General features: G+C 48.5%; 1 protein-coding gene across 2 annotated transcripts; it reads left to right on the top strand.

The window, feature by feature from the left end:
- Positions 1-12232: 12232 nt before the first annotated feature.
- LOC125542855 (DEAD-box ATP-dependent RNA helicase 40-like) lies at positions 12233-20178 on the top strand. 2 transcript variants are annotated; one of them, XM_048706082.1, is made up of 9 exons: positions 12233-12549; positions 12645-14107; positions 14461-14670; positions 15275-15343; positions 15811-16080; positions 16807-17157; positions 17284-17561; positions 17685-19083; positions 19798-20178. In XM_048706082.1, the coding sequence occupies exons 2-8, from the start codon at positions 12659-12661 to the stop codon at positions 19072-19074; spliced, it is 4017 nt and encodes a 1338-aa protein (XP_048562039.1). In that variant the 5' UTR covers positions 12233-12549; positions 12645-12658; the 3' UTR covers positions 19075-19083; positions 19798-20178. The 2 variants fall into 2 exon arrangements, with proteins under 2 accessions (XP_048562039.1, XP_048562038.1); XM_048706081.1 differs by having other exon boundaries at positions 12235-12549; positions 14458-14670.
- Positions 20179-22094: the final 1916 nt, after the last annotated feature.

Genomic DNA, 22094 nt, shown 5'->3' with positions numbered 1-22094 from the left:
CCAATTAATCCATCTCGTTCGTCACATGCCATGCGCATAGCTGCTTTCCAATGCCTCGCCTGTTTGTTGAAATGGAATCTCGTCAAGTAGCAGCTAGCTAGTTGCATCACTGCAGGACTGATCCACGCATGCATCACGCGCTTAACCGCGGTACTTAGTTCACTACTCAACTACTTCAACAGAAGCTTGTCATGTGAGTAGTGAACTAATGGAAGCATTTAACTCAACACGTATATAAAAAAACTCAACACCTATATACTGGAAGCTTTTAACTCAACACCTATATATTTCAACTACTGGAACAGGGGCGGAGCCAGGATTTGGATATAGGGGGGGCGAAGAAGCAAGGATCAAGTCTCACACTCACGAACATACATTTTTGAGTAACATCACATGTATAATTTGTCTTAGTTATACAAGTCGCAACAATAAATGTTGTGTATTTCGCAAAAAAAATAAAAATAAATGTTGTTAGACTGTTTGTTTAAATTTAGCTATGCACACATTTATCTATAAGATTATAAAAGTTACTCCCTCAGTCCCATATTAAGTGTGGAGAGAGTAATAATCTGCATTATTCTTAATTCCTCTCAAGGTTAAACTAGATAATATTTTATAGCTAAATGAAAGAACAGATAAATTAGATCTATATCTCATCTCAATAGATGTAGTAATTAACTATTCTTATGAATTAAGTTATTTAAAATTGGAGCATCAAAGAGTAGATTAGCTGTATGTATGTACCTTAAGAAACGATAGCCAGAGAATTCGCTTAACGGCGCCATCTGCGTGGGGAATGCCGGCGACGGCAAAAAGAGGCCGCCGTTGCAGGACTACTAAGTGGACAGATTAGAATACATAGATGCTCACAGCAGGTCTTCAATCTCTTGGCGTCCCTCCGTCTCCGTGTGCTCGTATGTGATTGTGGACGGCGGCGAGGCGAACGGCGGCAAGTGGCCACGGGAAGTGCACTAGACCTAGACTCCCATATAGCAGCGAGACGCAGATACACGGTCGATCTGATCGGATGCCGATCTGATGATTCTGATTGATGGCAGGGCAAAACAAACGGCACAGGGCAAAGCCACGATGTCACATGGGCTGGGCTTTTAGTTCTGTGCGTTGATCAAGCTTGGGCCAATTAAGTTAATTATTACTCCTGGCCATTAGCACAGCAACAGTACGTACGTAGATAGTACCACACTGCTCGCTGAAAGTTGTTGGGGGTGTCTAGCCCCTGCTCGCACCCCCCTGTCTCCGCCCCTACACGTATATATTTCAATTACTGGAAGCTTTTAACTCGCGTGACAGTTTTCATGTGACAGTTTTAGCTAAATCACAACACGAGAGCTGTGCAGCTGGTTAGGCGGCTCGCACATATGCGAGAACTCTGGGGTTCGAATTTCCGCTCATGCATAATTTTATTTTTGCTCTGCTTATGCCTTCCACTCGCTGACAGGCGCATAATTTTATTTTTGCTCTGCTTATTCCTTCCACTCGCTGACAGGTAGGACCCACATAGGCAGAGAGAGAGAGAGAGAATGAGCTGGCAAGATTGTTTGACCGGTCAAATAGATGAAATACGGAGTTATACGATTTGGCAGTGACCGTATAATCACCTCAACACGTATACAGTGACCATATTGACTGTATTCCTGAGTACAGTGACCAAAGTGAGCGTATATGATAAGTCCAATGACCGCCAATGCATTTTACTCTTGTGAACAACATCTACATGGCATACACTTCTCAACCCAGTCTGGTTGAGCAAAAACAGGCCCTAATGCGGCATCTACAAGTTGTTTGGTTGCCTGCATCTAGGATCCCTGCATTAGGTAATACGCAAGTGCACTTTGTTTGGTTGCCTGCATTGGCCCAGGCGGCACATGGACATGGTGTTTGGTTGCACCCATGAGGTATGATTAAGAGCTAGCACTTGCACTTAGCACACAGGGTTACGAGCTAGCAGAGGAAGGGGAGAAGAAATGCGGTGTGCACCGGACCATGGCGACTGCGGTGGATAGTGGCCATGGCGTCGTGTCCGACATGACGAGCATGGAGTCATGGGCAAGTGACACCGCCGGCGAACTAGTTGTGGTGCTCGTGCAAAGACAGTCGACATAGGAGGAGAATGCAGTGCTCGCGTCATGGTATCATCAGTGAAGTGGATGAGAGAGGAGGCCGATATGATCGACGCCGGAAACGACTTCAGTGTAGTAGGGCGAGAAAGAGGAGGCCAAGATGATCGACCTTGTCGGCGGTGCGGTGAACTGAAGTGTGCACAGAGGCAGATGACACAAGAAAGTAGTGTGCGCGCCATTGTAGCGTCAGTGCAGTAGAAGGACGACAGAGAGTAGGCCGAGACGAGCGACGCCGGAAACGACTCTAGTATAGTAGGACGTGGTCAAGGAGATCAAGCGGAAGGGATTTGGCATCAAGAGGGACGAATAGGAGGGCTCTGAGCAGAGGACAGAGGAGCTCGACATGGCGGCGTTAGTGAAGTAGACTGCTGTTCAAACAGAGATGAGCTACGATCGTCGAAACAAAAAACTTACAACATGAATGTTGTGAGGAACTGCGAGATTAGGCTGCTGGTCAAAGGAAATTTCAAATGATCGATCATGCGCGACGAATCTGACAAAATTCGTCCAGAATAGCTCCAAACGGGAACACGAAATTAAGAACTTACAACCGACGAAACTACGAACCGATCGCCTGATGAAACCGTAACATCGAGGTGCATCTTTTTTGTGTAGAACTTACCTCGAATCAAAGCACCGTTGTTTAGATCAGAGGGACAAGGAAGAGAGGAGATTAGATAGAAGCTTACTAGAGGTTGAAGAAGACCTCACATAATCACCTCGCATCCCTCCCGTCTCCACTCGTGCAAGGGCCCGCTAGCTTGCGCTCGCCTGGGTCTGGCTCGCAAGAAACTGCAGATCTAAGCGTTTCCAGCGAGCCAGGCCCAAAGGTGCTTTAAGTTCCATGCTATACATGCCCAACAGTGTATACATGCAACCAAACAGGCCGGATTCTTCCTGCACGAGCCTGGTCGAGGTGTATACAGGCAACCAAACACGTCCCTATTTTTTCGATTCGACATGAATTTCCTTAGAAACGAGTACAAAAACAACACTCACAGACGCATTCATGCAACTTTGACAGAAAACATGTATGTTGTGCTGGACCGGTTGATGATATTGAAGAACAATTTTGCTAAGTCTTGGTCGACTTAGACTTCATTATGTCTCAGTCGATGCTATATTTCTTTGATCTTGCATGTAGATTCATACAAAAAAATATTTTCAGTTTTTTTCTTCCTATATACTATATGCTTGACTGAGACTTGGTTAAGTCTCCCTCGAGTAAGACCTAGACACACCCATCAAAGAAGGCTCACTTGGGAGGTACCGGGTCATGGTCAAGAAGATTAAGGAATGATCATCATTTTTTCTCGATGCTCTTCCTTCCTTCTTCTTTTTTTCTTGAATATGCATGATGTGCATATCATATATTAAAGAAGAAAGCCAAAAGAATGCCTTCACCATAGTTACAAGTACAACGATATATGCTACTCATGATTTTCCCACCTCGCTACCATACTGAAGAAGGGGTTTACATTCTCTTTCAGCAGGCCGGACGACGACCACACCAAACCCTCGGACCTAACTTTACGTAACAACAACTCGGTCGACAGTCGTGCACCACCAAAGACAATGGCATTCCTGTGCTTCCACATCTCCCAAATTGTTAGCCCGAAGATGGTGTGCAGGTCCTTCATGCTCACATTGCTCATCCAAGAAGCAAGAGAGTCATGTTGGGATGGCGCCCACTCTGGCCGACCCAACGCCTCGCAAATCGATGACCACGCCATCCTGGCAAACATGCATGTGAGTAGTAGATGGTTAATCGTTCCCTACTCCTAGTCGCAAAATGGGCACGCGTCCTGATGCGTTAGTCCTCGCCATGCCAGGCGATCCAAAGTCCAACATCTATTCTGTAGAGCCAGTCAAGTAAAGAATCTGCATTGCGAAGGAGCCCGCGACTTCCAGGTGAGATCTGCCGTAGGTATCACTTCCCTACCCCAAAATCTAACCGCATATGCCGATCGTACCGAGAACTGTCCGTTGGCCTCCCAGGACCAAGCAATTTCATCTGGCACATCCTCGGTTGGCTCCCAAGTGACAACTCTCTGCCAGAGCAAGAGGAACTCCTGTAGTGCCTCCAGTTCTAAGTTCAGTCCAATATCCAACGCCTAAGATCCATCCTCCATAGCTCTTCCTTCCTTCTCCTCAAACGCAAAAATTACATGAAAGTCTCTTATCAACACCTAAGGATGGGTTGCTAGTTCATGCAGATTCTGGATATACTGCCATGAGATGTGTATTTGGTCCATCCTAGGCACCATAAAATCTAGTAAACTTCATCTCCCATCAAAACCATATTTATAAAATTTTCAGTTTTATAGTTCAAAAATAACTTTATTTGACAAAATGTGGAAAAAAAACAAGACCATTGTACCTTTCATTACTAGCATAAACACAAGCTTCCTCAAAACCTAATTGTGGCAAAGGAAGCTCCAGTGGTCTGACAGTGGCGGCCAGTCTCTGATGAACGTCGACCAGCAAGGGCGACGAGTGGCGCCGTCGGTGTGCAATGCATAGATAAGTGCCCCTTACCTGTTTGTTGAAATGCCCAGTGAGAAAAAGAAAAAAAATGGAAAAAACATGAACACTCGAGTCATTGACAGGTGGGATCTGGTCCACCACGGTGTAGTCCACCTTCCTCTTGCTGAGCTTGAAGCCCAAGAGCCTCCCAGACCGGAGCGCAGGCGCACAAGCCCCATGAGTGGAAGAAGGGGCAACAGCAGGGCCGGAAGTGGCCCCAGGCGGCGCCGGAACAGAAGCAGCATCCCGGGGGATCAGCGCCGATCGGCCCCTCGTCGGGATTGCCGACGCCTCTCCCTCCTCCTGGCGAGCCCACCTAAACATGCCACATCAGCTAGAAAAGGCGGGCCCCACCTGTCGATTTTGCTATTTTCACGACTAAATTCCAGCATCGGTGCTCCGTGTTATGCATTAGGCGCATTTCTGTTGAGTTTTTGTGCCCTGGCTTGAATATGATACCAAGTTGTTATCCTACTCCCAAGTGTGGTAGTTTTGGGTAAATAACTCCACTCGGATGCATGAAGGCGTGCGCCATCTAAGGCGACGCCCGGTTCGTTGTGCCGTGGCGAAGCGTGCCCATGACGCTATCCTGCGACATCTCCTCCAGCATCTCTTTGTCGTCATCGCTCGACGACCGACTGGAGACGAAGGCGACTGCGGTGAGCGCGTCAACATCAAACATGTCAGGCAAAAACGACCAATCTAACCTGTGGATGAAAAGAATTCACAAAATGAATTGTTGATGAAAAAATTTCATCCAACTAACCCTTTTGTGTAGTGCCCGACAGCTAGACGCCACACTGCACACACGCCTGACGAGCGTTGTATCCTGAACTGTTCAAAAATTGCTAAGTGAGTGTATAACGGCTAAAAACTAGACACTACACTATGTGTAGCGTCCGCTGCACTAGTGTCCAGTGCAGTGTGCGACGCGACGCGCTAGCATAGTAGGATTTGCCGCGAAATGCCCATGGCCGTGGGGGGGGGGCAAAATTTTGTGTTTTGACCCTTTTGTGGTATAAAATCGAGATCTGACCCCCGTTTGAATTTTTTTTGAGGTCTGACCCTTTTGCTACCGCCAAAGGGATCGGCGGTAGGGTCACGCCACCTACCGCCAGAGGTTCTGGCGGTGGCATGGACGGCACCCTACCATTACCTAACGGCCAGCGCAACACCCTACCGCCGTAGGCATTGGCGGTAGGTTACCTGACATTACCGCTAGGATGCGTGGCGGTAGGGTCCTGTGGTTTTGGGTTTTTACAAGTTTTAATGATTGTTTTTTAGTTTTATCACAGGTTTAACATAGTTTCACAAATAGCAAAATATGAGCTCACATATTAATAAAGGTGTTCCACATAGTTTCACAAATAGCAAATATCAAACAGTTTCACAAGTAGCAAATAGCAAACTTGTCCACATAGTTTGACAACCCCAACTAACGCAAGTAGTTTCGCAAAAGCAAAGCCAACAACCGGTGCAACAAGTTCTTAAGACAAGTTTACAGAGCGGGGTGACATCTTCAGACAAGTTTAGAGAGCAAAACTAAACCTAGGGTTCATCAACTAGGTTCATCATGATGCAATCACCTAGGTTCATCATATTAACTAGGGTTCATCATATCAACTAGGGATCCTCATGATTTTGAACATGAACATGAACATGAATGGACCTTTTTTAGGCTACAAAAAAGCGGATTGATTTGACTCAAAGTAATTGGGGGATGGGAGGAGCTTACTTTCCTCTTTCCGGAGCCATCTCGATCCGCAAAATCCGTGAAGAAACGAAGAAGATCGGAGGGGGGAAGTGGAGGAGATGATAAAAGGGGCGAGAGGAAGAAGAAGGCGGCTGGGTGGGTGGGTGTCGGTGTCAAAACCGGCGGATCTCGGGTAGGGGGTCCCGAACTGTGTGTCTAGGCGGATGGTAACAGGAGACAAGGGACACGATGTTTTTACCCAGGTTCGGGCCCTCTCGATGGAGGTAAAACCCTACTCCTACTTGATTAATATTGATGATATGGGTAGTACAAGAGTAGATCTACCACGAGATCAAGGAGGCTAAACCCTAGAAGCTAGCCTATGGTATGAATGTTAGATGTCCTACGGACTAAAACCCTCCGGTTTATATAGACACCGGAGAGGGTTAGGGTTACACAGAGTCGGTTACAATGGTAGGAGATCTACATATCCGTATCGCCAAGCTTGCCTTCCATGCCAAGGAAAGTCCCATCCGGACACGGGACGAAGTCTTCAATCTTGTATCTTCATAGTCCAGGAGTCCGGCTGAAGGTATAGTCCGGCTATCCGGACACCCCCTAATCCAGGACTCCCTCAGTAGCCCCTGAACCAGGCTTCAATGACGACGAGTCCGACGCGCAGATTATCTTCGGCATTGCAAGGCGGGTTCCTCCTCCAAGTACTCCATAGAAGATTTTGAACACAAAGGATAGTGTCCGGCTCTGCAAAATAAGTTTCCACATATTGCCATAGAGAGAATAATATTTACACAAATCTAATCTGCTGACGTATTCCGTAGCGTGACATCACACTACGGCCAAGCTTTTATTCGAATTGTTTTTACTCCCCCACCTCAGCGTGTTTCGCGAGGCGGTTCCTTGGCACGTCTTGTCAAAGCAGAGATCGTGTCCCCTTTATTTACGGGATTCTCATCAATACGGACATGGGTAACCCAACCGCGCCATTGATTACGGTGCTTGTAAGATAAGCGAGTTTTATCAGACTGGTGGGGACGCATAGCCGCATCCGTCCATATAAGGGGATAAGGATCCACCTTTTCACCTACACCTTCTTCCTCCTTTGCCTATCCATTTTCCGCGCACTCGAGCTCCAGCGCCCAAGTCCGTACTTCCCACCTCGACCTTCTCCAGCCATGTCCGGAGCGGGAGGCAAGTGGATGGTCTCCTCCGTCACGGAGGGACACATAAAAAAACTGAGGAAGGCCGGATACTTGTCTGACGACATCGCGCACTGGCTTCCCGAAGAGGGGCATCTCCTCCCCATCCCAAGGCCCCATGAGAGGGTAGTGTTCCTTCCCCACTTCCTCCGCGGACTAAGCTTTCCTCTCCACCCATTCGTCCGGGGGCTCATGTTCTACTATGGCCTGGATTTCCACGATCTGGCCCCGAACTTCATCCTCAACATCTCAGCGTTTATCGTCGTGTGCGAGGCTTTCCTCAGCATCCGCCCCCATTTTAGCTTATGGCTCAAGACTTTCAATGTCAAGCCAAAGGTGGTGCGTGGCAACCAGGCGGAATGCGGAGGTGCCATGGCGTGTAAGATGGCCAACGTCCTATGGCTCGAGGGCTCCTTTGTGGAGACCCTGAAGGGGTGGCAATCGGGGTGGTTTTACATCACCGAGCCGCGCGACCCTAAGTGGGTCGCAGCCCCTGAGTTCCGGTCCGGACCCCCTACGCGGCTCACGTCTTGGAAAGAGACGGGCCTGTTGTGGGGCAACAAAGGAGAGGTGACTGGACTGCAAACATGCATCCAAACCCTGGTGAACAAGCAGCTCAAGCTTGTCAACATAGTCCAGGTTATGCTCATCCGCTGGATCCTCTCGTGTCAACAACGGGCCTTTAACCTGTGGGAGTTCGACCCGGCGCAGCACCGAACTCTGAGCAGGCTCTTCGACACGACGTACGAAGATGCCTGGAAGGTGCTATTCAAGGGCGTCGAGGCTCCCGCATCCGCTTCCGAGGACCGCGGATTCAGCACGCAGCGTTACGCTAGTGCGGTAAGCTATTTTTACCTTTTACAGGGTATTAGTTTTTCATAGTTTGACTCTATGCGGGATCTAAGCTCCCTCACCTTTGACAGGATTGACAGGCAAAGTCCGGACAGATCAACTGTCCGGCTCCTTTGCCCGAAGACCCAGCCGATGCTCACTTGGCGAAGCTGCTAGTTCCGGCACCCTATGTGGTGCCGGAGAAGAAGGCCACGAAGAAGGCCATGGGGACTCGAAAGAGTGCCCGGCGCCTGGTGGTGTCAGATTCATCATCCGACGACTCCGAGACGCACTCCTCCTGTGAAGACGAGGAGGAGGAAGAAGAAGCCTCTCCCCCTCCAGTGGGGGGAGGAAAGAAAAGGAAGGCCGCCCCAACTGGGGGGGCCAAGGGGTCCAAGAAGGGGAAGACCCTTCCTCCGGACTACTCCACCGACGCCGACGACGGCGAAGAGGAGTGGCCGCACAGGGCCAAGCGCCCGGAGAAATCGTAAGTATTCGGATACCAGAGTAATTCATAGTATTCCTTTAGGGCACAACCTTTCCTTATGTCGAATATGATTATGCAGTCTGCCCTAGGCCGGGCTCGACGAGTCGTCGAGCGGCTCCCTGGATTCGTCGGATGTGAATTCACTTCTGACGGCTACCTCCCCCGCCCTACGGACGACACCGAGGTGGCGTCCCAACAGGTTCCAAGCCAGGAGAGGGTGGTCCTGGAGGAGCCGCGAGGCAACCTCCCGGACTCCAGGAGTAAAGGGGATAGATCCCCCCAGGGCTCCAAGTCCGGCTTTGAGCCGGACACCACGCCGGAACCTTCATCGGTTCCGGACTCCGATAGGCAGCCTCCTTCCAAGAGGAGCAAGCCTACCGAGCCGGTGACCTCCGTCCAACCGGAGGCACCGGACAATTTGCTGGAGGTGCTTAATGGCGCCTCCATCGACGAGGAGCACCGCACTATTATGAGTGCGGTGATCCAGAAGGTTCAGTCCGCCAAGAGCGGACTGACTGAAGCCTATGCCAGCCTTTTAACAGGCTTTGAGGTAAGTAAAGAATATGTAAAAATATTACCGCATAGACAGTAGCCCCTAATGCTCTGTTTGGCGTTCGGAAAGAAAAGCCGAATAGATGATCTAATATAATTCGCAGGAGTCTAACAAAAAATGAGTCAATATGCGTATGCAGGCTTCGCTGCTAGCGACCGCCGCACTGACTGCGGAGGTAGGCACTGAGGGAGTCCTGGATTAGGGGGTGTTCGGGTAGCCGGACTATACCTTCAGTCGGACTCCAGGACTATGAAGATACAAGATTGAAGACTTCGTCCCGTGTCCGGATGGGACTTTCCTTGGCGTGGAAGGCAAGTTTGGTGATGCGGATCTCCTACCATTGTAACCGACTCTATGTAACCCTAACCCTATCTGGTGTCTATATAAACCGGAGGGTTGTAGTCCGTAGGCAATCAACTCCATATACAACAATCATACCGTAGGCTAGCTAGGGTTTAGCCTCCTTGATCTCGTGGTAGATCTACTCTTGTACTACCCATATCATCAATATTAATCAAGCAGGACGTAGGGTTTTACCTCCATCAAGAGGGCCCGAACCTGGGTAAAACATCGTGTGCCCTGCCTCCTGTTACCATCCGGCCTAGGCGCACAGTTCGGGATCCCCTACCCGAGATCCACCGGTTTTGACACCGACATTGATGCTTTCATTGAGAGTTCCTCTGTGCCGTCACAATCAGGAAGGATGCCTCCTCCCATCTTTAAAGACGGCGCCGTTGCTAAGGGAGCCTTGGCTGTCGGCCAAACCCTCCGGCTAGGTGGTTTCCTCATGACCGCCTGTTCGGCTGTTGCGCCGACGGTGACCTCTCGGGTCATCAAAAGCAACCTACACGTCAGCTCGGAGCTCGTCGAGCAGTTAGATCCAATGAAGCTCTCTTCCGTAAACGAGCTCTTGGATCGCATCGCCGCCCTGGGGGTCGCTACGGATTACGACCAGGTTGGGCTTAAACCCGATCTAAGAGAAATTAACTCTCCCCAAGTCACCCACCACGTTGCCATGGTAGAGACGCTGTGCGGCGACCCTTCATCTATTTTAAGGACTAGTTACGTCCGAATTCCCGACCCCTCCAAGCCGGATACCCGCGGAGGGGGAGATATAACTCAAGACCTGAGCTTAGGATCAAGCAACGGGCCAGATTCACTGGACAACATCCAAGAATCCGAACTTCAGAGTTCGGAAACTCTTCGGCCTCCGAATCTTGGATTGGGTGAGGTTTCAGATTCAACGACACCCGCCCACCCAATCATAAGCGATCTCTCCCAAATTAGGCAGAGGCCCGAGGAAACAGTACATCATTACTGGGCCAGATTCCTCCTGGTTATGAACAGGATAAATGATTGCCACGAGGAAGACGCAATCTCAATTTTTTGCGGTAATTGCACGGACAAGGGAATCCTTAACGCCGTAAGTCGTCGTGATATCACACGCTTCGCTGACTTGGCGTCCATAGTACAAAAATACTGTGCGATGGAAAGCGCCTGGAAAACCGAAATAATTTTTTGAGATAATCCGGCCTTGAATAGTAATCCCGTCCGAACTAAGAGGGTGCATCATCACAGGACACCCGGGATAAACACCAAAAAGCCAAAACCCTCTACAGGGCATGGAACCGTACTGGAAAGATGGCTTGATGGACCCTGTAGAATTCACAGTACAGAGGACGCCACACCAACTCACAGCCTTAGAGCATGTTGGATACTCCGGCAGGTGGCCAAAATCGGCGAGGACCTCTTAATTCCGGAGGCCGCAGAAAGCCAGCCCAAGGACACCAGTACTGTTCTCACAGTCTTCGAGACTTTCGCATCAAACAATGTGCGAAAAAGAACACTCCGCAGCCTCGCCGAAGTCTATCAAGTTGCAACAATAAATTCATGGAGCGACACTGCCATTACCTTCAATGCAAGTGATGAACCTAGATTCCGAACAGCCCGAGCACCAGTCGCATTGGTCCCCAGTCCCATAGTGGACGGCTTTCGCCTCACCAAGGTGCTCATGGATGGAGGCAGCGGACTGAACCTCATTTATGAGGAAACCCTTCAAAAAATGGAAATAGACTGGAACCGCGTCGAGCGAAGCAGCACAACCTTTAGAGGAATAATCCCCAGTCGGGAAGCGCGCTGCACAGGAAAAATCACACTAGATGTGGTGTTCGGCACGCCGGATAATTACAGGTTCGAAGAAGTCACGTTTCAGGTGGCCCCGTTTAAGAGCAGATATCACGCTTTACTAGGGCGGGAAGTATTCACAATCTTCCAAGCAATACCCCATTATGGGTACATGAAGCTTAAGATGTCTGGGCCGAATGGAATCATCACTCTAGCTAGTGATCCGGATATAGCACTCCGCGCCGAAAACAAGACGGCCGCATTAGCCCTTGAGGCGCTATCCGAAGCCTTATTGAAATTTTATCCGATGGCCGAGGTTGATCGGGTAAATATCCAATGACCCACAGCGATTTGGGTCGAGATCCGATGGTCTGTGTCACAATGAGATTCCGATCTGACAGCTGAAAATCCAAAGCGCCGAGGAGGCTCCATTTTGATTCGGTCTCTAACAATAACAATGGGATTCCTTCACGAGATTCCTTTCCGATACAACGTCGAATCATTTTTTTTCTGAGGGGTGGTACAACGTCGAGTCGTATATCTGGTCTCCATCCACTGTATGTCACGAGACAGTCGAGCAATCCGAGCCGTCAAAACCCATCTCCTGCGGCCAGGCGGACTCCTCCCCGGTCACCGTACCGTGCCTGACCTAAAAAAGATCCAATCCCGACCCAACCCTTGCGGCTCTAAAATCTCTCCCCCGTAGCCTCGCCACCGATGTGCCCTAGCGGCTAGAGCTCCCGCCGCGCCCGCCGTCGCCGTCGCCGCCCACCCCCAAACCCCCACGCCTCTCCCTCGCCGCCGACGCCGAAGCCTCACCCCCCAAACCCCGCAAACCCCGCTGCACTCACGCCCCCCAAACCCTCGCGCCTCACCGCGCGCGTCGCCGCAGGCGCGTCTCGTCGCTGCCATCGCCGTCGGGGCTCCACCTCATCGCTGCTCCCCTGGCCTGCCGTCTCCACGGCTGGGGTTTTGAGGTACGAACGAGCTTGTACTCATCCACTGTTTATTGATTTCCTGGCTGTTTAATCCCGAACTAACCCTGGCAAAATTTCGGGCGTGCGCCGTCTAGATCCGCCGCTGGCCATGGCGGGAGCAGAGGCTGCCGCGGATTCATCGGGCCCGCGGTTCGCCCCTGACGACCCGACGCTCCCTGCGCCTTGGAAAGCACTAATCGACGGCGAGACGCTCTACTACTGGAACCCTGAGACCAACCTCACTCAGTATGACAAGCCGGGTGCGGCCGCGCCTCCCTTGCCCGCGGCTGCGCCCACGCCAGCGCCCGGGGCTTTTGCGCAGCCTGGCATGCAGCAGCAACAGCCCCCGCAGCAGCAGCAGCAGCCGCAACAGACGGCACAGCAACCGCCGTTTCAGTATCAAGGTCAGCAAGCACAGCAACCGCCGTTTCAGTATCAAGGTCAGCAAGCACAGCAACCGCTGTTTCAGTATCAACAGCAGCAAGAACAGATGCCGAACCAGCAAGGGTCACAACAGCCAGTAGCTCCTCAGTACCCAAACGCTCATCAGCAGCCAATGCCATATCAGCACGGTCATTATATGCAACCCCAGCAGCAATATTCATATCAGGTGGGCCAGCAGCCACAAATGCCGCAAACTCAGTATAATCAAGGCCAGCAGATGCCAATCCCGCAAGCTGCCAATCAAGGTCAGCAGCCAACGATGCCACCAGGAGCTTACAATCAAGGTCAGCGTCCACCGATGCCGCAAGCTGCCTACAGTCATGGCCAGCGCCCCCCTATGCCACAATCTGCCTACAATCAAGGCCAGCAGCCACAAATGCCGCATGCTTCTTACAATCAAGGTCAGCAGTTGCAGGGAACAAGGATGCCTCAGACTCAAGTGCAACACACACAACAATCACCAGGCTTTCATCAACCTGCCCAGGCTTCACAAGGCTTGCAAGCTTCACAGCCTCAAGTACCTCAAATGTCCCCCCAACAGGGCCAACTCCAGCATGGCTTCCAGTTCACCCCTCAACAGGGAAAACAACCACATCATGGTCATCTTGTCTCCCAACATGGGCAACAAAATACCACGGTGAAGGTTGATGCAGGAGCTCATCATGAAGGAAAGCAGACTGGCTTTTCCTTACCGCTTAGTCAGCAGCATGGCCAAGTTCCTCTTCCAAACCAGACGTTGCCTTCAAGTCATCAACGTCCTGAAGCCCATAATCAACTAAATATTCATGGAGTCGGAGGGCCACCATATCCTGCAAAGCATCATCTTGGTGGATCATCCCCAGGTGAAACTAATAACGTTAGTTTCTTGAGCGCGCCTGCTCAAACACATCAAGGCGGAGTGGATACTAACTACCGGCAACAACTGGCTAGTAGCCATGTAGTTCCCAATCATATTGCTCCTTCACCGGGTCGACCTCCAATAGGTTTCAAGAGGGGCAATAGTGAAGATCAATTTGAAAAAAATGAGGCTCTCTCCTCTGGGAGGTTTGATGGAATAAATGCTCTCCATCAGCAGCCAAAACCTGCCGCTCTTCCACCCCCACAAAATCACCTGGTAATATACTATACAATCCTGTTTTGTCAGGTGTTAATGAGATCAGCATTCCTTATTTTGTTACTAAATTAATCTGCCAAAACATCTTACATTTGTGGACAGAGAGAGTAGTACATTGTGAAGTTCCTTCGTTTGTTATATCTTGTTTCATGAAATATATTTTCTATCAGAATATTATGATTGGTATGGAGATTTTTTGTAATGAAATATAAAAAGTCTCACAACTGTGTTTTTTCTTCTGCATACAATTACATTCTTTATGGTTTGAATTCTTTCTATCAGTTCTATACAACAATCTCTCTGTTTATGAAATTGACACCACTAACTCTATTATTCATAATCTTGTACAGCAGGATATGAGGAATGGCCCACCTTATTCCCAGCCAGATAATTTTGGGGGTTATAACATGGCACCTCCACATTTGGTACAAAACCCACTTAACAATGGTCCATTTCCTATCGGAGCTTTAGCGAGGCCACCATCCGGAACATTTTCTCCTCCTGATTTCCCAAGTGTCGCTTCAGTAGATGCATATCGTCAACACCATGAAGTAACTGCAGTGGTAATGACTCAATTGCATGGCAATATTATCTTAAAATAACTGAAACATGGTTCACAGCTTAACATAATCTCCATATAATGATGATTCTCCTTTTCTCTGTCCTGTTGTCTTCTGAACTATAGTTGAAACGCTATTCCAAACGCAACTTAACAGATATTCAGTAATTTGACCCGATTGTAGGAAGATAATATTTTTGTAGAATACATAATTCTGTCATTTATGTGATGCATATATCTCCCACCAAATAATACAGGAAACAGATAGATGGAATATTTCTAAAATCCTATCTGGATATGCTAGTATTTTCATGTGCAAATACATTCTGTTTGAAATACTATGATGGGAACGAATGCCTTGTTTGTTTGGCAAGGTAACTCATGATATCTGCAGTTGGCCATAAATTGATGTGATATGTTGTTTTATGTACTATTCAGTAAAATTTACAGACAAGGAGCTTCAAATCCTTGTGGGGCTTACAAATGCATGCGCTTTACTGCCACGACATCACCTGTTGATTTCTAGTTGAATAACCAATCTCTTATGTTTTGTTTTCATTTACTATAAAGCTTTGTCACATGTTATCCCGTTTCTTAAAAATATTCAGGGTGAGAATGTTCCTCCTCCATTTATGACATTTGAGGCTACTGGATTCCCCCCAGAGATCCTGAGCGAGGTATGCTTTCTCTTGAGTTGTATTTTAGTATTGGTGCTTGGAATATTATGATGTTTGTTTCTTATATTTCCTTGTCTGTAACTTGTTAGCATGGGCCACAACAAAGACTCCTTAGAAGTCAAAACTAGAATTTTCGGTAGTAAACACATTGCATGTCATATGCTGTCATGCTGGATACCCTAATTTAACTAGTGCCGTCATCTGGGCAGTGTAGTGACATACTTGTTGCTATTTTCTGCTGACAACTATCGGAAGAATTGATGTTCTTTCAGAATATAAAATGTGGCTGAGGTTTCCTGCTTCTTGTCTCTGCCTCTGAATCTACAAAGAGCCCCTTCTTCATGCCTTGAGCTGCTTAAGTAAGCAGCCATATTCATTTAGGGTAGCAATTAGCTTTTCTTTCTCATCGTAGATAGTGTCTTTCTGCAGATGCATATGTGCTTATGATTCTTCATTTTGCCACTCAGGTTCATGCTGCTGGCTTCTTAAACCCCACCCCAATTCAGGCTCAAACATGGCCTGTTGCACTTCAAAGCAGGGACATAGTAGCCATTGCCAAGACGGGATCAGGGAAGACACTGGGGTACCTTATTCCTGCTTTTGTACATCTGAGGAGATGCCAAAACAATCCAATGTCGGGCCCTACAGTGTTGGTTTTGGCCCCTACTCGTGAGCTTGCTTCACAAATACAAGATGAAGCAATTAAGTTTGGTCGATCATCTAGAGTATCATGCACAGTAAGTTTGGACCTTTACTATGCTATATGAATGCACATGGTTTCATTTATATTGAGATACACTGGATGACATCTGATCATAATCATGGGGATTACATATAAGTGTTGCCTCATAGGAATATGCATATAATTGTTAAATGCAATGTAGACAGTTGATTCTCAATAAAAGATACTGTTAATGTAGAAACTGAGCCTTGTCTTGGAATGGTCTTCTATGAACCCGTATGCCTTGTCCTTTTTGCCTTTTAGGAAAGCATATAATTGTTAAATGCAATGTAGACAGTTGATTCTCAATAAAAGATACTGTTAATGTAGAAACTGAGCCTTGTCTTGGAATGGTCTTCTATGAACCCGTATGCCTTGTCCTTTTTGCCTTTTAGGAAAGCATATAATTGTTAAATGCAATGTAGACAGTTGATTCTCAATAAAAGATACTGTTAATGTAGAAACTGAGCCTTGTCTTGGAATGGTCTTCTATGAACCCGTATGCCTTGTCCTTTTTGCCTTTTAGGAAAGCATATAATTGTTAAATGCAATGTAGACAGTTGATTCTCAATAAAAGATACTGTTAATGTAGAAACTGAGCCTTGTCTTGGAATGGTCTTCTATGAACCCGTATGCCTTGTCCTTTTTGCCTTTAAGAAATGTGCTGTATTTCATGGGTTCTGTTGCTGGAGTGCGTGTTGCAATCTTTAATATATGTTCATTTTTTTGTTTATTTTTTCAGTGCCTGTATGGTGGAGCTCCAAAGGGACCTCAGCTCAGAGAACTTGAGCGTGGAGCAGATATTGTGGTAGCTACACCTGGACGACTCAATGATATCCTGGAAATGAGGAAGATTAGCCTCCATCAGATTTCATTACTTGTGCTTGATGAAGCTGACCGCATGCTTGACATGGGCTTTGAGCCACAAATACGGAAGATTGTTGACGAGATTCCTCGTAATAGACAAACTCTGATGTACACTGCCACTTGGCCAAAGGAGGTTACAAAAATAGCTGGGGATTTATTGAGAAATCCTGTCCAGATCAATATTGGTAGCATTGATGAACTTGTTGCCAACAAATCCATCACACAGGTATTCATATGGCTTCATATATGGCCATGCTTTTGTTTGTTTGCCATACTGGATGTTTGATATATCATATTTAGCCATTTTTATGGATTGTCTATTTCTAAGGTTCACCCCTTGTGTATGGTGTAGTATGTAGAGATGGTTCCACCCATGGATAAGCAACGTCGCTTGGAGCAGATTCTTAGAGCGGAAGAAAGGGGCTCAAAGATCATCATATTTTGCTCAACCAAGAAAATGTGCGATCAGCTTGCTCGTAGCATTGGTCGTAGTTTTGGTGCTGCAAGCATTCACGGCGACAAATCACAGGGTGAAAGGGATCATATTCTGGGTCAGTTTCGGACTGGTATTGTGCCAGTATTAGTGGCCACAGATGTTGCTGCTCGTGGACTTGACATCAAAGACATCAGGTGAGTTTTTTTGGTTGTCCCATGTTAAAATCTTCTGGTATTAAATATCGTTTCATTTCAAGCCTAGTGATGTTTGTTGATTGTTCTGCCATTTCTCAATATTGTCGCATGTTTTGTTTAAAGAGTGGTGATCAATTATGACTTCCCAACTGGGATCGAAGACTATGTGCATCGCATAGGGCGTACAGGAAGGGCTGGGGCTACTGGAGTTGCATACACTTTCTTCTCTGAGCAAGATTGGAAATATGCTGCTGATTTGGTGAAAGTTTTGGATGGTACTGGTCAGCAGGTACCTCCAGAGCTGCAACAGATGGCTGCACGGGGTGCATCTGGTGCTCCAAGAAACCAGGCTGGTGGCATGAGCCGTTGGGATAGTCCTGGTGGCGGTAGTCGTTTTGAATCTGCTGTTGGCGGCCCTGGTGGTTATGGTGGAATTAGGGAGGGCCCTGGAGGCTTTGGTGGTCGAGATGGGCCAGGTGGATTTATTGATCGGGATGGCCCGGGCAGATTTGGTGATCGAGATGGCCCCGGCCGCTTTGGTGGTCGAGAGACTCCTGACGGCTTTGGTGGTCGGGATGGCCCTGGTGGCTTCGATGGACGGATGGGCCCTGGTCCTGGTGGATTTGGTGGAAGGGAGGGGCCTGGTGGATTTGGTGGAAGGGAGGGTCCTGGACCCAGTGGCTTCAGCGGGAGAGGGGGGCGTGGGTCTGATGGCTTTGGCAGGAGAGGTGGAGCGAGCCCTGGTAGATTTGGTGGTCACGGTGGCAGGGGTGATTCTCCTGGTTTTGGTGGTCGTGGTAGGGGTGATTCTTCTGGTTTTGGTGGACGAGGCCGGGGTGATTTCTCTGGTGGACGTGGTGGAAGAGGGCGTGGATTTGGAGGACGGGGACGTTCTGACCGAGGTCCACATGATCGTTTTATCTCAGATGGACGTGGAAGGTATGATGGCCGTCGAGGATTTGACAAGGGTCGAGGCAGGAGCTACAGCCGTAGCCCAGATAGAAGCCGCTCGCGAGGCTATGACAGAAGAAGTGATAGCAGGAGCCTAAGTAGTAGGAGCAGAAGCCGTAGCAGAAGCTGGTCACGCAGCAGGAGCCGCAGCAGGAGTTGGTCACGGAGCCGCAGCCGTAGTCGCAGCAGGAGCAGAAGCCGTGATCAGGGTCCAGTAGAACGCAGGCCGCGGGTAAGATCTGGTTTTGATGTGCTGCCACCTGCAACTGAAGCTGGAGCTGCTGTAACTGGGCCACTTCCTGTACCACTACCTGGTTCAGTGTCTGATGGTACTGCACCCATACCTAGACAATCGCTGGCGGACGCATCTGATATGTCACCTATGTCGCCTGGTGGCTTGGTCCATGTCCAGGAGGGTGCACCGTTCATGGGTGGGAACGATGCCAACATTAGCAGCAGACAGGCTGACCAGCCTTCCCAAGCGACTGATCTAGCAATACCACTGAGCTTCTCTGCAACTGCAAATTTTCCAGGGCCGGCAGTTCAGCAGGATGCCCCATGATGTAACCTGGTAAGAATCTATTCAATTTTGCATTTTACGAGTTTGTTCTGTCCATTATGTACTATTTTCATACCCAAAACAATTTAAGCTTATCGCTGCTAAGTTCTACCGTCGGATGATCGTACTTTCCTAGATTTTACTAAACTTTTAGATGGTGTACTGAACATAATCCAACCAAGTACAGGTTGAACGAACTGCAATGCCATGTACAAGTCACACTACTTTGTCATTTTACTTGCTATCCATGATGAAGCATGGGCGGTAGTTTACAGGACATTTGTCAAAGCTACTTGGTCTGTCTGTTCTTTCTACATGGAAGACAATAAGCTGGACAGAGCAAATTGTCAATCCATTTGAAATTTGAAACGCATAAATGGTGATTATGTGGGTACAGATTGTTGAAGTAGCTCAGGTACAGGGAAGTGCGTACTTATGCTACTGCATCTGCACTGAAATATTGAAATCCTCATGTTTTTTTCCGCAAATCTTGTTCTGTATACTATATAATATATGAGTTGTTTGTAGCAACGAGGAAGAGTAAGAGTTGGGCGTTTTCTGTTGAGTAGCTGTACCTTTACCTTTCAAGTTCTAGATAGCGAATATAATGGTCATGTACTAGGTTATGGTATAACGAGAAGAGTTGGGTATGTTCTGTGCCCATTCAATCTAGAATATCATGGTTCTTGTGCATGATGCTCGTATACAATTTCTTTACTGCGTCAGGTGGTGCGCAGAGGTGGACGAGTTGGTGCCTATGGCGGGATAAGACGCGGTGGCGCCTATGGTCCGTGACAACGGGCCATGCTGAAAACACTGATATAATTACAAAGGTTGCCAATCCGCGGAACCAGCTGTATTCCTGTTTTCCAAGACTTGCACTCATGCAGGTGCCTGATTATGCTGCACTCATGTTCCATTGTCACACACCCATGTTGGTCGGATGTTTGTTTGCTTGTCCAGTAGTGGTGATTTGTTCTATGATGTGTAAATTTCCCCCTAAAGGCAGATGCATAATTGCTGTTACATTTGGTTTGTTGTGAACCTGCAACTGCTGCCTGTATGGTCTATAGCTCACTATCTACGCGTATAATATTTCATTTGACATTTTTTAAACCTCTTTCAAAGAACACAAAAGAACACATCAACTGTCATTCGTGTAAAATTCAAGTTAAGTAACTATTTGATGAACATGTGTGGTTGTACGCTTGCACCGACACTGATAAAAACACCGGTTCAAAGAGAAAACAAATATGAGATGTTTCAGATCACTACTACAAACGGAGTAATCACTATCTTTTTCCCCCTGGGTTCTTTTTATTGGAAATATGTGTACAAGATAAAACCATGTGATACATGTGGTAAGGAATCCAAACTATTTTTAAAAAATGTGTACAAGAAAAACACAATATACTGGTAGCAGTAGTTGGTGTTGCCTGATCCAATCGAACTAACGTATTCGAAGATCAGAAGATCAATATAAAGTCACTAGCTTTTCCATTTGCATAGGGTGGCGCAATGTATGCATCTAAGTTTGTGGGTGCAGGTTTGAGTGTTCTCATTATTTCTAAGTTATTCATGCGACATCAAGCTTTAACAGTAAAACAAGTGCAATTCTGTTGTGCTAGTTGTTTGCTATTAGCATCTGAAGTTCATCCTTTCCAACTTTAACAATGAAGAAAAAACTCATTTGCGCGGCATGATCATCCCGCAGGCAGCCAGATTGCAGTAGTGTGCAAGAGAAAAACTTGAACCAAATTGAGATCAAGCTGAGGTGATCAGCCACTACCTAGCCCACCATTCGCCCTGGCACCGAACCGCCGCGTACCAACCAACACCTCCAAGAAGGAATGCGACGCTGCTGCCCGGACAAGTTCTAGAGTTTCCCCCGGCATGCGGAGGGGAGCGGGGGATGGGTAGCACCGACGCCCTTCGGGAAGGAATGGCGGCACCCACTGGCGTCACCGCGTCGGAGCCGGATGAACCGGCAGGGATTTCTCCCGCACCCCCATGCCCCGACACCCACTAGAACGGAACCATCCCACCATCTTGCCACCCGCAAGCACGCGCCACCACGGTCTTGGACCCATCCACGTCGTCCCACTGCGAACACCACCATGAGGTCTAAGAGAGCAGAGGCAAGAAGAGCACAGATGGTGCGGGTGGAAGCACTGGAGCCGAACGGGAGGGAACCGCCTCCACCACCGTCGCGTTGGAGGCCTCTGCCTCCAGCACCGACGCGAATTGCTGACCGGACGCCGCATACGAGGCAAACCAGGCCACCCGGGCCTGGCCGGGCCCATATTGGGATCGCAAAGCCCCGGCCACCGCGCTGTTGCACGCAGGCAACCGAGCCACCAGCCCAACGCACCGCCACTGCCTCCCGAGAGCCACGCGGACACCACGCCTTCCGCTGGCCCGTCCAAACCCACATGGGGCCCGAAGTCCGCCCCCGCCTGCGCCAGGAACCCCTCCCCCCTCCCCCCCCCCCCCCCCCCCCGCTGCCGCTTGAAGGCACCACCTGGAGCCGCTCCATCCCGCGCCGGAGAAACCCTAGAAGGGAAAGGGCCGGAGGCTAGCGTCGCCCGGACCAGGCCCGCGGCGGGGAGGTGGAGGAGAGAGGGGGCGCGCTCGCGGAGGAAGAGGGGAGGCACGGCCGGTCGCCCGCGGGGGAGGCGCTACCGGTCGCCCATGGGGGCGATGCGGTCGCGGTTGAGAGAGTGTTTGTTGCTTTCTTAAGGAGTCTAGTTGGTTGTGGTTGGAAGAATCTGTGATCAGGGCCGATCCTAGCATTATGGAGGCCCTAGATCGATTGAGGCACAATAAACCTTATAATAGAGTTATATCTCTCTCTCTCTCTCTCTCTATATATATATATATATATACTCTTAATAATATATCATATATCATGAAAAATATAAAGGCATAAACATAAAAAAATGTAATTTTAGTTAGCAAATAAAGTCTCAATACACCAACTATATGTGATTATAATGTATTCAATTATAAATAACTATTGAATA

This window comes from Triticum urartu, chromosome 3 (genome assembly GCF_003073215.2).
Source record: "Triticum urartu cultivar G1812 chromosome 3, Tu2.1, whole genome shotgun sequence".
NCBI classification, from domain to species: Eukaryota; Viridiplantae; Streptophyta; class Magnoliopsida; order Poales; family Poaceae; genus Triticum; species Triticum urartu.
This window is presented reverse-complemented; position numbering and strand designations above follow the sequence as displayed.

Bases quoted from the DNA above. Each gene is read 5' to 3' on its own strand.
- LOC125542855 (XM_048706081.1), top strand. From the start codon at position 12,659: ATGGCGGGAGCAGAGGCTGCCGCGGATTCATCGGGCCCGCGGTTCGCC. The intron at 14,671-15,274 runs GTAATGACTCAA...AAAAATATTCAG, and splicing joins ACCATGAAGTAACTGCAGTG to GGTGAGAATGTTCCTCCTCC. The intron at 16,081-16,806 runs GTAAGTTTGGAC...TTATTTTTTCAG, and splicing joins CATCTAGAGTATCATGCACA to TGCCTGTATGGTGGAGCTCC.